This window comes from Ammospiza caudacuta, chromosome 26 (assembly GCF_027887145.1).
Source record: "Ammospiza caudacuta isolate bAmmCau1 chromosome 26, bAmmCau1.pri, whole genome shotgun sequence".
NCBI classification, from domain to species: domain Eukaryota; kingdom Metazoa; phylum Chordata; class Aves; order Passeriformes; family Passerellidae; genus Ammospiza; species Ammospiza caudacuta.
Genome location: NC_080618.1, coordinates 6,735,033 through 6,752,177, shown reverse-complemented (window position 1 = coordinate 6,752,177; position 17,145 = coordinate 6,735,033). Strand labels below are relative to the sequence as shown.

The following is a 17,145-nucleotide window of genomic DNA, read 5'->3' as shown; positions in this document are numbered from 1 at the left end:
GGCACACTGGGTTGGCACTGTCACATGGGGATGGCACTGTCACACTGGGATGGCACGGCACTGTCACAATGGGATGACACTGCCACACTGGGATGGCATGGCACTGTCACAGGGGGATGGCACCGGCATGGCACTGTCACTATCAGGATGGCACTGTCATACAAGGCGTGGCACTGGCACCGCCGGCTTGTCACTGGGACAGAGGGCACCGTGGTGGCGCTGGCACCACCAGGATGGCGCCAGGATGGCTTTGGCACTGCTGGGATGGCACCAGGATGGCCCTGGCACAGCACAGCCGGGCGTCACCCCGGGATGTGGCACTGCCACTGTCACAGGTGCCCGTGGGTGATGTCCTGCTGCCACCCTGTGCCAGCCGTGCTCCCGAATTCCTGCGTTTATCCCCGAATCTGCACCCCTGGGTGCCCCCGATGCCACCCTGAACTGCCAAATTCCCGATCTGGTGCCCGTGGGTGGCCCCTGATGCCACCCCTGGTGCCAGCCTGAACTCATCAATTCCTGTTTTGTCCCCATTTCAGTGCCCTGCTGGCACTGCCCCCTGTACTCCCGAATCCCCATTTTTTCCCCATTCCAGTGCCCATCGGTGCCACCCAGAACTCCCCCGTTTTCTCCTCATTTTGATGCCACCCCGAGCTCCCAGATCCCCATTCCGGTGCCCATCGGTGCCACCCCAAGCTCCCAAACCCCCGTTTTCTCCTCATTTTGATGCCCATCGGTGCCACCCCGAGCTCCCAAGCCCCCGTTTTCTCCTCATTTTGATGCCCATCGGTGCCACCCCGAGCTCCCAAACCCCCGTTTTCTCCTCATTTTGATGCCCATCGGTGCCACCCCGAGCTCCCAAGCCCCCGTTTTGCCCCGTTGCGGTGCCCGCGGGTGCCAGCCCGTGCCCGCCCCGCCCGGACCGATCGATCGATCGGGTTAATGATCGATCCGCCCGGGGCTGATTGGCCCCGCTGCCATCAGGCCAGCGCTGCCCTGCCCGCCCTTAAAGGCGCGGGTGGCACCGGGGCACAGCGCTGCCAGCATGGCCGCCTCCCTGGCACTGCCCGGCGCCCTCCTGGCCGCGCTCCTGGCGCTGGTAGGGACGGCGACGCCGCGGGTGGCACTGGGAGGGCACGGGGCGGGCACCGGGGGTGGCACCGGAGCGGGGACATTTGGGGGGGCTGAGGGTGGCAGAGCCGGGGGGACGCGGGTGTGGTGCCCACTGGTGGCATTTGGGTGGCATTTAGAAGGTTTGGGGGTGGCAGAGCCGGGGAACGCTGGCGTGGTGCCCACCTGGTGGCATCTGGGTGGCTGAGGGTGGCAGAGCTGGGGGTACCGTTGTGGCACCCACCTGGTGGCATTTGGGTGGCATTTGGAAGGTTTGGGGGTGGCAGAGCTGAGGGGACACGGGTGTGGTGCCCACCTGGTGGCATCTGGGTGGCTGAGGGTGGCAGAGCTGGGGGTACCGTTGTGGTGCCCGCCTGGTGACATCTCGGTGGCACTTGGAAGGTTTTGGGGTGGCAGAGCTCGGGGGACACAGGTGGGGTGCCCACCTGGTGGCATTTGGGAGGGGCTGAGGGGGACACTGCTGTGGTGCCCTTTGGGTGCCCATTGGGTGACACTTGGGTGCCCATAGCGTGCCATTAAGAGGTGGCAGAGCTGGGGACACCATTGTGGCACCCACTGGGTGACATCTGGGTGGCATTCAGAGGTGGCAGGGTGGGGACACCCCTTGGTGCCCTTTGGATGCCAGTCAGGGCTGATGTGCAGGACCTGGGAGTGGCAGAGCCGCTCCTTGTGGTGCCCTCGGGTGGCACCTGGTGACAGCTGGGTGGCACTGGGGAGACTGAGAGGGGCAGAGCAGGGGGACACCTCCATGGTGCCCATCAGGTGCCACCAGGGTGGCATTTGGGTGACGTTTGGACGGGCTGAGAGTGGCAGAGTGGGGACAATGTTGCGGTGCCCATCAGGTGCCACTTGTGTGCCATTTGGAGGGGCTGGGGTGACAGAATGGAGGGGACACTGCTGTGGTGCCCTTTGGGTGCCATTTGGGTGACATTTAGGTGCCATCTGGGTGTGGTTGGAGGAACCAAAGGTGGCAGAGCCGTGGGGACTCCGCTGTGGTGCCCTTTGGGTGACATTTGGGCGCTGTCGGAGGACCTGGAAATGGCAGAGCTCTGGATACATTGTGGTGCCCATCAGGTGCCACCTGGGCGCCATTTGGTGGAACCGGGGTGACAGAATGGAGGGGACACTGCTGTGGTGCCCTTTGGGTGCCATTTGGAGGACCTGGAGGTGGCAGAACGTGGGTACAATGCCACGATGCCCACTGGTGCCATCTGGGTGCGGTTTGGAGGAACCAAAGGTGGCAGAGCCACGGGGACACCGCTGTGGTGCCCTTTGGGTGGCATTCGGGTGGCATTTGGAGGAACTGGGGTGGCAGAACGTGGGGATGATGCCGTGGTGCCCTTTGGGTGCCATTTGGGTGTCGTTGGAGGGCCTGAAGGTGGCAGAGCCACGGGGACACGGCTGTGGTGCCCGCTGGTGACATTTGGGTGACATTTGGAGGAACCGGGGCGGCAGAACGGAGGGGACACCGCTGTGGCGCACACTGGGTGACATTTGGAGGAACTGGAGGTGGCAGAACGTGGGTACAATGCTGTGGTGCCCACTGGTGCCATCTGGGTGCGGTTTGGCGGAACCGAAGGCGCCAGAGCTGCGGCGACGCCTCCTCAGCGCCCATCGGGTTCCCCTCAACCCCTCAGGGTGCCACCACCGTGCCACCGCCCCGTCCCTGTCCCCGCAGGCGTCGCCGTCGCTGACCCCCGTGCACCAGGCCGGCGTCTGCGCCTTCTACAACGAGTGCGGCCGCAACCCCGAGGTGAACTCGTCTCTGGTGCCCGCCAAGGTGCCCTGCCTGTCCAACACGCCGGCGCGGGTGGCACGGGGCGCGCTGCTGTCCCTGCTGCGCGTGGTGTGCCCCGAGCTGGTCGGGGGCGACAATGCCACCGTGCGGGTTTGCTGCAGCTACGCCCAGCTGGTCTCGCTGCGCCGCAGCGTGGAGCTGTCGGGCGCCGTCCTGGCACGGTGCCCGTCCTGCGCCCGCAACTTCGCCAACCTCTACTGCCACAACATCTGCAGCCCCGACCAGAGCCTGTTCACCAACGTCACCCGCGTCGCCGACTACGCGGCGCTGCCCGGCGCCCGGGCCGTGCTGGAGTACCAGCTCTTCTACCGCAGCCGCTACGCCGAGGCCGCCTTCGCCTCGTGCCGGGACGTGCGGATGCCCGCCACGGGCGGCTACGCCATCTCCACCATGTGCGGGCGCTACGGTGCCCAGCTGTGCACGGCCCAGCGCTGGCTGGACTTCCAGGGCGACAAGAACAACGGGCTGGCGCCGCTGCAGATCGACTTCCAGCTGCTGCCCGACGGCTCCGAGCCCGGCCGGGGCGTCGCCCCGCTGGACGCGCCCGTCTGGGGCTGCGACCAAGCGCCCGACGCCGACCAGGAGCCGTGCTCGTGCCAGGACTGCGCCCAGGCGTGCCCGCCCACGGTGCCGCCCGCCGACCCGCCGCCGCCGTTCCGCATCGGCCGCGCCGACGGCGTGCTGGTCATCTGCGCGCTGCTCTTCGCCGGCCTGGCCCTGGCCTTCCTGGTGGCCGCGCTGTGCCGCCGGGGCGAGGCCGAGGCGGCGCCGAAACCGCGTGCCCGCGGGTGCTCGCGGCGGGTCAGCGACGCCTGGCAGCGCGGCCTGGAGCGGGCGTTCCGCCGCTGGGGCGCCCTGGTGGCCACCTGGCCGCTGGCCGTGCTGGCCGTGGCCGTGGCCGTGGCCGCAGGGCTCTCGGTCGGGATAGTGACCCTGCAGCTGACCACGGACCCCGTGCAGCTCTGGTCGGCGCCGGGCAGCCGTGCCAGGCAGGAGAAGGAGTTCCACGACCGCCACTTCGGGCCCTTCCTGCGCACCAACCAGGTGATCGTGACGGCGCCCGGGCGCCCGGGCACCACCGCCTACGACTCGGTGGTGCTGGGCACCAAGAACTTCAGCGGGGTGCTGGCCCAGGACGTGCTGCTGGCGCTGCTGGAGCTGCAGGAGGAGCTGGCGGGCACCACGGCGCGGGCGCAGGGCAGGAACGTCACCCTGCGGGACGTGTGCTACGCCCCCCTGAACCCCACGGCGCCCGGCGTGGGCGACTGCGCCGTGTCCAGCGTCACGCAGTACTTCCAGAACAACCGCAGCCGCCTGGCGCTCCGCGGCTGGCAGCAGGATGGCAAAGTGCAGGGCACCGTCGACTGGCACGACCACCTCATCTACTGCGTCAAGTGGGTGCCGCGGGCGGGGGCCACAGTGGGGCGCGGTCACTGTGGGGTGCCCAGGTGTGGGGTTCGGGTGCCCCAAGGGTGCTGGACGTGGCGTGGTGCCCATGGGGTGCCCAGCTGTGGGGCTGGGGTGGCATCTGTGGGTGCTGGACATGGCATGGGGACTATGGGGTGTCCAGTCGTGTGGCTAGGGTGATGCCCAGGGGGCTCTGTCCATGATTTGGTGCCCGTGGGGTGCCCAGGTGTGGGGCTGGGGTGACATCTGTTGAGTGCCCCATGTGGCACAGTGACCGTGGGGTGCCCAGCTATGGGGTTGGGGTGATGCCCATGTGGGTTTGGGGTACCACCTGCATGTCCCCATCGCTCTGGGGTGCCAGACTGTGTCTCTGGGCTGCCACCTGGCTGTCCCCCATCACTGTTGGGCTGTCACCCACATGTCCCCATCACTCTGGGGTGCCTGCCCATGGGTTCAGAATGCCACCTGCATCCCCCATGCCAACCGAGGCGCCAGGCCGTGGGTTCAGGGTGCCACCCACACATCCCCCATGCCATCCGGGGTGCCAGGCCGCGGGTTCAGGGTGCCACCCGCACGTCCCACACCAGCCGGGGTGCCAGGCCGCGGGTTCAGGGTGCCACCCACACATCCCCCATGCCATCCGGGGCGCCAGGCCGCGGGTTCAGGGTGCCACCCACGCATCCCCCATGCCACCCCGCGGGTGGCAGCGGGGCCGGGGCCGGGCGGGCACAGCCCCCGCTGACGGCCCGGCCCTGTCGCCGCCAGCTCCCCGCTCTCCTTCAAGGACATCACGGCGCTGGAGCTGAGCTGCATGGCCGAGTACGGCGGGCCCGTGTTCCCGTACATCGCGCTGGGCGGATACCGCGGTACGGGGCGTTCGGGGCTCCCCGGGGCGTCCCCGCGCCGTCCCCGCGCCGTCACCGCCGTGTCCCCGCAGAGTCCGAGTACACGGAGGCCGAGGCGCTCATTGTCACCTACTCGCTGAACAATTTCCCCGCGGGGGACCCGCGCCTGGAGTGGGCGCTGAGCTGGGAGCGGCAATTCCTGAGCGTGGTGCGCGACTTCCAGCGGCGCCACCGCCACAACCTCTCGGTCACCTTCATGGCCGAGGTGGGCGCCGTGTCCCCTGCGTGTCCCTGTGCGACCGCCGTGTCCCCTGCGTGTCCCTGCGTGTCCCCTCTGTGTCCCTGTGTGGCTCTTGTGTCCCCTCCATGTCCCTGTGCCCTCCGTGTCCCTGGTGTCACCCGTGTCACTGTGTCCCTTATGCCACCTCCATGTCCCCGTGTCCCTTCCATGTCCCCAGTGTCCCCGGTGCCCCCCGTGTTTGCGGTGTCACCCGTGTCACCCTGTCCGTATTGGCCTCAGTGAACCCCGTGTCCCCTCCATGCCTCTGGTGCCCGCAGTGCCCCCATGTCCCCTCCGTGTCCTCAGTGTCCCCATTGTCCCTGTGCCACTTCCATGTCCCCAGTGTCCCCCATGCCCCTGGTGCCCACAGTGCCCCCCACGTCCCTGTGCCCCGTCTATGTCCCCATGTCCTCTCCATGTCTCCATGTCCCCAATGTCCCTGGTGCCCCCCGTGTCCTCCACGTCCCTGTCCCCCCTCTATGTCCCAGTGTCCCTGTGCCCCTTGTGTCCCTGGTGTCACCCGTGTCACCCTGTCTGTATTGGCCTCAGTGAACCCCGTGTCCCCTCCGTGCCCCTGGCGCCCGCAGTGCCCCCATGTCCCCTCCGTGTCCTCAGTGTCCCCATTGTCCCTGTGCCACTTCCATGTCCCCAGTGTCCCCCATGCCCTAGGTTCCCCCAGGGCCCCCCACGTCCCTGTCCCACTCTATGTCCCTACGTCCCCTCCATGTCCTCAGTGTCCCTGTGCCCCTTCTGTGTCCCCAGTGTCCTCAGTGTCCCCCACGCCCTAGGTTCCCCCAGTGTCCCCGTCCCCCCTCTATGTCCCGGTGTCCCCCGTGCCCCCCGTGCTCCCGGTGCCCCCTACGTCTCTGTCCCCCCTCTATGTCCCCAGTGCCCTTTGTGCTCCTCGTGTCCCCCTGCCCCTGGTGCCCGCAGTGCCCTCCCCGCCCCTGTCCCGCCTCTATGCCCCCGTGCCCCCCTGTGCCCCCGGTGTCCCCGGTGTCCCCTCACTGTCGCGGTCCCCTCAGCGCTCTCTGGAGGACGAGATCAACCGCACGAGCGGGGAGGACATCCCGGTGTTCGCCGTCAGTTACCTGCTGGTGTTCGCCTACATCGCGCTGGCCCTGGGCGAGTACACGGCCTGGAGGAGGGTCCTGGTGAGCGGGGGGCACCGGGAGGGCACCGGGAGGGGCACGGGGACCTGGTGAGCTCGGGGGCACCGGGGGTGGCGCAGGGACCTGGAAAGGCCCGGCGGGTCGGTTTGGGGGCATTCCAGGGGTTCGGGGGCGTCGCAGATCGGGAAAATCCGGGGGGGTTCAGGGAGAATCTGGGGGGGTTCGGGGGATCGGTTTCGGGGGGTCGGTTCAGGGGGGTTCGGGTGGATCCCCGTGATCCCAGGGGCACTCCGGGGTGGCGGCAGCGGCCCGGGAGGGGTTCGGGGGTGCCAATACAGGGGTGCCAGTCCGGGGGGTTTGGGGGTGCTGACCCGTGGTGCCCACCCGGCGGTGCCAATCCCGGGTTTCTGACGGCGGTGCCCACCCGGCGGTGCCAATCTGGGGGTGCTGACCCAGGGATGCCGATCCGGGGGTGCCAATCCAGGGGTTCCGGGGGTGCCAATCCGGGGTTTCTGACGGCGGTGCCCACCCGGGGGTGCCCGCAGGTGGAGTCCAAGGTGACGCTGGCGCTCGGGGGCATCGTGGTGGTGCTGGGGGCCGTGCTGGCCGCCATGGGGCTGCTGGCGCTGCTGGGGCTGCCCTCGTCCCTCATCATCATCGAGGTCGTGCCCTTCCTCGTGCTGGCCGTGGGCGCCGACAACATCTTCATCTTCGTGCAGGAGCTGCAGGTGGGCACGGGGGGCACCGGGGGGCACGGGGGGCATCGGGGGGCACCGGGGAACCGGGGAATGGGGGTGTCATTGGGGATGGGGGCACCGGGGGCCTGGAGGGCACTGGGGGCATCAGGGGTGGGGGCACATTTCAGGACAGGCATCCCCACGGGGCAAGGCTGGCATTTGTGGGCATGGGGGAATTTGGCATCCGGGGGTGCCCCCTGGGTGTTCCCTGGGTCTGGGGGTGCCCCCGGGTGCCCCTGACCCCCCTGTGGCAGCAGCAGTCGCATCGGGAGCCGGGCGAGACGCGGGAGCAGCACCTGGGGCGGGTGCTGGCACAGGTGGCACCGAGCATGCTGCTCTGCAGCCTCTCCGAGACCATCTGCTTCCTGTTCGGTGAGGAGGGGGCACCGCGGGCACCGGGGGCAAAGGGGGCACGGGGACATGGGGGGCACAGGGAGCGCAGGGTGGGCACAGGGATATGGGGCAGGCAGGGGGTACAGGGAATGGGGGGCACAGGGAATGGGGGGCACTGGGTGGGCACAGGGACACGAGGGACATGGGGGGCACAGAGGGCACCGGGGATACAGGGACACAGCGGGCACGGGGGGCACGGGGACATGGGGGGCACGGGGGCGGGCACAGGGACACGGGGGACGAGGGGCACGGGCCGGGGGGTGTGGTGCGGTCTGGGGGGCTGGCACGGGGTCCTGGTGACACCAAGGGGGACCCGGGGGTGTCCCAGTGACCCGGGGGGTGCCAGGGATGTCCCGGTGACCCGGGTGGTGCCCGGGCCCCGCAGGTGCCCTCTCGTCCATGCCCGCCGTGCGCACGTTCGCCCTGACGGCCGCGCTCGCCATCGCGCTGGACTTCGTGCTGCAGATGTCGGGCTTTGTGGCGCTGGTGGCGCTCGACAGGCGGCGACAGGAGGTGGCACCGGGGGGGCACCGCGGGGCGAGGGGAAGGGGCACGGGCCGGGCGCGAGGGGCGGGCACAGGGTGGGCACGGGGACCCCAGGGTTGGTGAGAGGGTCCCTACAGTGGGTGAGAAGTCCCCAAGGTGGGCATGGAGACCCCGGGGCGGGCACGGGGTGGGCAGGGGGATCCCAAGGTGGGTGTGAGGATCCCCAGGGTGGGTGAGAATGTCCCTAGGGTGGGCACAGGGTGCCCACGAAGCCCCCGGGGTGGGCGTAAGGATGCCCAGGGTGGGTGAGGGTCCCTGGGCCGGGTGAGGGTCCCCATGCGGTGCCCAGGCTGGGCAGGGCACACCCACAGGGCACGGGGGGTGCTGCGGAGGAGCCGTGCCAACCCTGCTGTGCCAACCTCCCCGTGCCAACCCCGCCGTGCCCCCAGGCCGGGCGCTTCGACCTCTGCTGCTGCTGCGGGACGGGCAAGGGGGGCACGGCCGGGGCGGGCCGGGGGCTGCTGCGCCCCTTCCTGGAGCGCTGCTACACCCCCGTGCTGCTGCACCCCCTCGTGAGACCTGCCGTGGTGAGGGCACGGGGGGCACGGGGGGCATGGGGGGAATTGGGGGAATTGAGGGCATGGGGGCATTGGGGGCATGGGGGGCATTGGGGGAATTGAGGGCATGGGGGCATTGGGGGAATTGGGGGCATGAGGGGCACAGGGGGCACAGGGGGCATGGGGGGAATTGGGGACATGGGGGGCACGGGGGGCACAGGGGGCATGGGAGCAGGGGGAGGCATTGGGGGCACGGGGGGCATTGGGGGACACTGGGGGACATGGGGGCATTGGGGGCATGGGAACAAGGGGGGCATTGGGGGACATGGGGGGCATTGGGGGCATGGGGGACATGGGGGGCAGGGAGGCACTGGGGAGACAGGAGGGATTTGGTGTTTTGGGGTGACACCAGAGTTCTGTCAGGGGTTTTGGGGGTGACACAAGGGGCCGTGGGGGGGTTTGGGGTCCCAGGGGGGGTCTCTGGGGGGTTTTGGTGCCCGGGTCCCTGAGCAGAGCCCCCTCCCCCAGGTGCTGCTGTTCCTGTTCCTGGCCTGCGCCGGGCTCTTCCTGCTCTTCCACGTGTCCGTGGGGCTGGACCAGGAGCTGGCGCTGCCCGAGGTGGGCACAGGGATGGCACGGCCCCGTATGGGGCCACACGGGGAGACCGGGACCCCTCTCTGCCCCTCAGTGTCCCTTTGGGCCCCTGTGCCCCTTTTCCTCCTCTGTGCCCCTTCGAGCCCCCTCTGCGCCCTCTGGGGTGCCCCTCGGGTGCCCCCTCTGATGCCAGCCGTCCCCAGGACTCGTACCTGCTCGAGTACTACTCGGCCATGAACCGCTACCTGGCCGTGGGCGTCCCCACCTACTTTGTCACCACGGGCGGCTACAACTTCTCCTCGGAGAACGGCACCAACGCCATCTGCTCCAGCTCGGGCTGCGACACCAACTCGCTGACGCAGAGCATCCAGCTGGCCACGCGCTACGCCAACGTGTGAGTGCCCATCCGCGGGCGCCCACGGAGCCCGGCTGGCAGCGCCCGGCCCGTGCCAGCCCCTCCTGTGCGCCCTCCGCAGGTCCTACCTGGCCATCCCGGCCACCTCGTGGCTGGACGATTTCCTGGACTGGCTGAACCCCATGGTGCGCTGCTGCCGCGTCCACCAGAGCGGGGAGCACCAGGGCCAGTTCTGCCCCTCCACCAGCAGTGAGTGCGGCCGGGGGCACCGGGGGGCACCGGGGGGCCAGGGTGTGGCAACTGGGTGCTCGTGGGGTGGCCATTGAGTGCCCACCATCGGGGCCAGGGGGTGCCCATTGGGTGCTCATCGTGGTGGTCATTGAGTGCCCACCATGGGGGCCATTGGGTGCCCATTGGGTGCTCATCATGGCAGCCACTGGGTGCTCATCACGGTGGTCATTGGGTGGCCACTGGGTGCTCATCATGGCGGCCATTGAGTGCCCACCATGGTGGCTGTTGGGTGACCATTGGGTGCTCATCATGGCAGCCACTGGGTGCTCATCACGGTGGTCATTGAGTGCTCATCATGGTGGCTGTTGGGTGACCATTGGGTGCTCATCACGGTGGTCATTGGGTGGCCACTGGGTGCTCATCTTGGCGGCCATTGAGTGCCCACCATGGTGGCTGTTGGGTGACCATTGGGTGCTCATCATGGCAGCCACTGGGTGCTCATCACGGTGGTCATTGAGTGCCCACCATGGTGGCTGTTGGGTGACCATTGGGTGCTCATCATGGCGGCCATTGAGTGCCCACCATGGTGGCGGTTGGGTGACCATTGGGTGCTCATCATGGTGGTCATTGAGTGCCCATTGGGTTGTCATGGGGTGGCCATTGAGTGCCCACCATGGAGGGGTTCTTGGGTATCCATTGAGTGTCCACCGCCATGGCAAATGAGTGCCCACCCTGGTGGCTGTTGGGTGGCCACTGGGTGCCACCTTGGGGACTCGGGGGTGGCCATTGGGTGCTCATCATGCTGGTCATTGAGTGCTCATCATGGTGGCCATTGGGTGGTCATGGGGTGGCCATTGGGTGCCCACCATGGGGGCCATTGGGTACCAATGATGACTATTGGGTGCCCATTGAATGCCCACTGGCTGTCCATTGGGTGTCCATTGGGTGCCCACCACAGTGGTCATTTGGCATCTACTGTGATGCCCACTGGGTGCCAGTTTGGTGCCTGCTGTGATGGCCACCATGTGCCCTTTGTGTGCCTGTGGTGGTGCCCAGCGGGGTGAGCGGTGTCCAGTGCCCGCACTGACTCCGTGTGTGCCCACACTGACCCCGTGTGTGCCCACAGCTGACCCCAGCTGCATTCTGGGGCAGTGCCTGAAGCGGCTGCGCCGCCCCACGGACGAGGAGTTCCAGCGATTCCTGCCCTGGTTCCTGCAGGACCGGCCCTCCCTGCATTGCCCCAAGGGGTGAGTGGCACCATGGTGGCACCGCCCTGGCACTGCCCTGGGTATCCCCTGACCCTGTGTCCCCTCTGGCTGTCCTGGCTGTCCCCTGGGTGTCCCCCATGTCCCCTGACCCCCCCTGTCCCCGCAGTGGCCTGGGCGCCTACGACACCTCGGTGAGCATGGACGACAATGGCACCATCCTGGGTGAGTGAGGGTGGCACGGGCACAGGGGCTGGGGTGACCACTGAGCCCTGGAGTGACCACTGACCACTGCAGACCACCCTGTGGTGCCCATTAGTCCCAGAGTGACCACTGTCCCCATGGTGCCCACTGTCCTGTAGTCACCACTGCCCACAAGGGTGCCCACTGCCCCCCTGGTGCTCACTTCCCCTGTGGTGCCTGCTGTCCCCATGGTGCCCACCGCCCTGTGGTGACGGTGCCCCCGCGGTGCCCACTACCCCCAGAGTGCCCACTGCCCCATGATACCCATTGCCCTGTGGTACCCACTGTCCCCAAGTGCCCGCTGTCCCTGTGGTGCCCACTTCCCCATGGTGCCCACTGTCCCCAAGTGCCCACTTCCCCATAGTGCCCACTGTCCCCGCGGTGCCTGCTGCCCCTGTGGTGCCCACTGCCGTCATGGTGCCCACTGCCCCCAGAGTGCCCACTGCCCCCAGAGTGCCTGCTGTCCCTGGACTCACCACTGCCCCCATGGTGCCCGCTGTCCCTGTGGTGCCCATTGTCCCCAAGTGCCCGCTGCCCCATGGTCCCCACCGCCCCCGTGGCGCCCGCCACCCCGTGCTGACATTGCCCCCGTGGCGCCCACTGCCCCGTGGTGCCCGCCGCCGGGTGCTGACGCTGCCGTGCCCGCAGCCACCCGGTTCATGGCGTACCAGCGCCCGCTGCGCACGTCCCAGGAGTACACGGATGCCCTGCGCGCCGCCCGCGCCCTGGCAGAGTACATCACGACCACCCTGCGCGCCGTGCCCGGCACCGACCCCGCCTTCCGCGTCTTCCCCTACACGTGAGTGGCGCTGCCAGCCCGGGGGGGACGGGGGTGCCCGGTGAGGGAGGGCAGGTAGCGGTGCCCAGGTCAGGGTGCCCGGTCTGGGGTGCTGGGGGTGCCCCAGTGCCCCTGTTGGGGGTCATGAGTTGGCGCCCCAGTGAAGGGTGCCCATTCCAGAATGTTGGGGGTGCCCCAGTGCCCTTGTTGGGTGCCCATACCAGGATACCCAGTGCCCATTTTGGGTGCCCAGTGCCCATTTCAGGGTGCCCGGGGCCCATTTTGGGATACTGTGTGCCCATCCCCGGGTGCCCAATGCCCAATTTGGGGTGCCCAGTGCCCATTTTGGGATCCCGGTGCCCATTTTGGGACACCCGGTGCCCATTTTGGGGTGGCCGGTTCCCCTCCCCGGGTGCCCGGTGCCCCAGCCCGTGCCAGCGCGGTGCCACCCCGCAGGGTGACGTACGTGTACTACGAGCAGTACCTGACGGTGGTGCCCGAGGGGCTGCTGACGCTGGCACTGTGCCTGGTGCCCACCTTCGCCGTGTCCTTCCTGCTGCTGGGCATGGACGGGCGCTCCAGCCTGGCCACGCTGCTGACCATCGCCATGGCACTGCTGGGCACCGTGGGCTGCATGGCGCTCTGGGCAGTGCCCTACAACGCCGTGGCACTCATCAACCTGGTGGCGGTGCGGGCACGGGGACAGCGGGACATGGGGCATGGCACGGGGGGTGGCATGGGGATGTGGGGCACAGGGGACAGTGGGGACATGGGGGCATGGGGGGGTGGCACAGGAACATGGGGTGGCACGGAGACACAGGGCACATTGAGTGGCATGGGGAGGGGGGGTGGCATAGAGACCTGGGGTGGCACAGGGACATGGGGCACAGGGCACGGGGGTGGCACAGGGGACAGCAGGACACAGGGCATGTGGGGTGGCACAGGGATGTGGGGCACATTGGGTGGCACGGGGACACAAGGCACCTTGGGTGGCATGGGGATTTGGGGTGGCACAGGGACACGGGGGATATGGAGTGGCACTGAGCATGTGAGGTGGCACATGGGGTGGCTTTGTGGGCACAGGGGGTGGCAGCAGGAGCTGGGACATATGAGGTGGCACTGGGGTGGCTCTGGTGGCACAGGGGGTGGCTCTGGGGACACAGGGGTGGCTCTGGTGGCACAGAGGTGGCTCTGGTGGCACAGGGATGGCTCTGGTGGCACGGGGGTGGCTCTGGTGGCACGGGGGTGGCTCTGGGGACACAGGGGGTGGCTCTGTGGGCACAGGCAGTGCCCGGGGTGCCAGCCCAGCCCGCTGTCCCCGCAGGCCGTGGGCATCTCGGTGGAGTTCGTGTCCCACATCACCTGCGCCTTCGCCCGCAGCCGCCAGCCCACGCGGGTGGCACGAGCCAAGGAGGCCACTGTCACCATGGGCAGCAAGGTGGGCACGGGGACACTGAGGGACACCAAGCCCTGCCGGGGTGGGGGTGGCACCGAGGGACCCCAAACTGTCCTGGGGGTGGCACCGAGGGACCCCAAACCCTTCTGGAGCTGGGGGGTGACACTGGGGGACCTCCTGGTCCGGGGGTGTCACCGCGGGTCGCTGTCCCTGTGGGGGTCGCTGTCCGTGTGTGGGGCGGTGACACCGAGCATGGCTGTCCCTGTCGGGGCGGTGACACCGAGCATGGCTGTCCCTGTCGGGGCGGTGTCACTGCGGGTCGCTGTCCCTGTCGGGGCGGTGACACCGAGCATGGCTGTCCCTGTCGGGGCGGTGTCACCGCGGGTCCCTCTCGGGGCGGTGTCACCGAGCATGGCTGTCCCTGTCGGGGCGGTGACACCGAGCATGGCTGTCCCTCTCGGGGCGGTGTCACCGCGGGTCCCTGTCCCTCTCTGGGGGGTGTCACCGAGCGCGGCGCTGTCGCCGCTGTCCCCGCAGGTGGTGGCGGGGGTGGCCATGACCAACCTGCCCGGCGTGGTGGTGCTGGCGTTCGCCAAGGCGCGGCTCGTGCAGATTTTCTTCTTCCGCCTCAACCTCATCGTGACCCTGCTGGGGCTGGCGCACGGGCTCGTGTTCCTGCCCGTGCTGCTCAGCTACGTGGGTACGGACGGGGGACAGCGCTGGGGACAGGGACACGGGGACAGGGACATGGGGACAGGGACACCCCTGGGGACAGGGATACAGGGACAGGGACACCCCTGGGGACAGGGACATGGGGACAGGGACACCCCTGGGGACAGGGAACAGGGATGGGGACAGGGACACGGGGACGGGGGGACACCCCTGGGGACAGGGAAACAGGGACAGGGACATGGGGACAGGGACACCCCTGGGGACAGGGATACAGGGATGGGGACAGGGACACGGGGACAGGGGGACAGGGATACAGGGACATGGGGACAGGGACACCCCTGGGGACAGGGACACAGGGACAGGGACATGGGGACAGGGACACCCCTGGGGACAGGGGGACAGGGATACAGGGACATGGGGACAGGGACACCCCTGGGGACAAGGTCACCGGGACAAGGACAGTGTCACCTCTCTAGGAACCGGGACAGGAACCCCCAGACAGGACAGGGACATCGGGACAGGGACACCCCTGGGGAGAGGGACAGGGACAGCAGGACAGGGACATGGGGACAGGGACAGGGTTACACCAGGACAGTGTCACCTCAGGCATGAGGACAGTGTGACACCCCTGGGGACAGGGACACGGTGTCACCTCCAGGACAGGGATGGTCTGGCCCCGTTGTACCAGGATGGAGACAGGGACAGACCAGCACTGGGCATTTGTCACCTCCCCAGGACAGGGACAGGGACAGTGACAGCAGCTGCCTGTCACCTCCAGGACAGGGACACTGTGTCACTCATGGGAACAGTGACAGTGACATGGTGCCCATTGTCCCCTCAGCCTAGGGACAGTGACAGTGACACTGTGCCCATTGTCCCCAGAGCCTGGGGACAGTGACGCCGCTGTCCCCTCAGCCTGGGGACAGTGACAGTGACACCGTTGTCCCCAGGGCCTGGGGGACAGTCACAGTGACACAATGCCCCATTGTCCCCGCAGGGCCCGCGCTGCAGGTGCCACCAGGGGAGGACACGCCGGGGGACACCGTGCAGGGGACAGGGCTGGGCCTGGCCAACCCCGGCTTCAAGGACACGGACATGGACAGGGACAGGGACAAGGGGAAGGACAAGGGGAAGGACAGGGACAGGGACAAGGGCAAGGACAAGGACAAGAGCAAGGACAAGGACAGGGACAAGGGCAAGGACAGGGACAGGGACAAGGACAAGGACAGGGACAAGGACAAGGACAAGGGCTCCAGGAAGGGCTGAGCCCCCCACTCCCCCCCGTGCCCCTCCCCCCTTTCTATTTAAACTGGTTTTGTCACATCCTGCACTGGTTGGACTGGGATGGATGGGGGGGGAGGCGCCGCACAGGGGTGGGGACACGGGGACGGCGTGTGGGACACGGGGACACTGTGGGGACACGGGGACAGCATGGGGGACACGGGGACACTGTGGGGACACGGGGACAGCATGGGGGACACGGGGACACTGTGGGGACACGGGGACACTGTGGGGACACGGGGACAGCATGGGGGACACGGGGACACTGTGGGGACATGGGTATGTCATGTGGGACACGGGGACACCGTGGGGACACCATGTGGGACACAAGGACAGTGGGGACACCATGTGGGACACGGGGACACTGTGGGGACATGGGGACACCATGTGGGACACGGGGACACTGTGGGACACAGGGACACTGTGGGGACATGGGGACACCATGTGGGACACAGGAATGTTGAGGACACGAGGCCATGTGGGGCACAGGGACTTTGGGAGCATTTATGGGTTTATTCCCGGCCCTATAGGAACGTGTAGGGCACAGTGGGGACATCGCAGATCACTCCTTTAGGAACATTTATGGGGTTTTTAGGAACATTTATGGGGTTTTTAGGAACATTTTCAGGTTTATTCCCTCGAGGAACTTGTAGGGCACAGTGAGGACATCCCAGATCACTCCTTTAGGAACATTTATGGGGTTTTTAGGAACATTTATGTTTTTTTAGGAACATTTATAGGTTTTTTAGGAACATTTACAGGTTTATTCCCTCGAGGAACTTGTAGGGCACAGAGGGGATATCCCAGAGCACTCCTTTAGGAACATTTATAGGGCATTGCCTGTGAGAGTTTATAGGTTTATCCCTGGCCCTACAGGTACTTGAAGGGCACACTGAGGACATTCCAGATCATTCCTTTAGGAACATTTATAGGTGTTTTAGGGCCATTTATAGGTTTATTCCCTCGAGGAACTTGTAGGGCACACTGAGGATATCCCAGATCATTCCTTTAGGATCATTTACAGATTTTTTGGGACCATTTACAGGTTTATCCCTAGAAGAACTTGTAGGGCACACTGGGGACATTCCAGATCATTCCTTTAGGAACATTTATAGGTTTTTTTATTCCCAGCCCTAGAGGAACTTGTAGGGCACACCCCAGAGCATTCCTTTAGGATCACTTACAGATTTTTTGGGACCATTTGCAGGTTTATCCCTAGAGGAACTTGTATGGCACACTGAGGACATTCCAGATCATTCCTTTAGGGCTGTTTATAGGTTTTTCAGGAACATTTACAGGTTTATTCCCTAGAAGAACTTGTAGGGCACACTGAGGACATCCCAGAGCACTCCTTTAGGAACATTTATAGGGTTTTTAGGAACATTTATATAAAGGTTTATAGGTTTATTCCCTAGAGGAACTTGTAGGGAACATCCCAGATCATTCCTTTAGGAACATTTACAGGTTTATCTCTAGAGGAACTTGTAGGGCACACCCCAGATCATTCCTTTAGGAAGATTTATAGGTTTTTCAGGACCATTTACAGGTTTATCTCTAGAGGAACTTGTATGGCACACCCCAGATCATTCCTTTAGGAACATTTATAAGTTTTTCAGGAACATTTACAGGTTTATCCCTAGAAGAACT

The 17,145-nt window shown here is 66.4% G+C and overlaps 1 protein-coding gene across 1 annotated transcript; it reads left to right on the top strand.

Annotated features, from left to right (window-relative positions):
• Positions 1-1,042: 1,042 nt before the first annotated feature.
• NPC1L1 (NPC1 like intracellular cholesterol transporter 1) lies at positions 1,043-16,038 on the top strand. The gene is made up of 20 exons (XM_058820082.1): positions 1,043-1,096; positions 2,807-4,320; positions 5,099-5,199; positions 5,271-5,443; positions 6,484-6,612; positions 7,116-7,298; positions 7,562-7,679; positions 8,086-8,213; positions 8,636-8,773; positions 9,272-9,361; positions 9,541-9,731; positions 9,814-9,945; positions 11,060-11,170; positions 11,298-11,353; positions 12,020-12,170; positions 12,606-12,837; positions 13,474-13,587; positions 14,083-14,245; positions 15,215-15,401; positions 16,029-16,038. Exons 1-20 carry the CDS (start codon positions 1,043-1,045, stop codon positions 16,036-16,038), a joined length of 3,975 nt encoding a protein of 1,324 aa, XP_058676065.1.
• Positions 16,039-17,145: the final 1,107 nt, after the last annotated feature.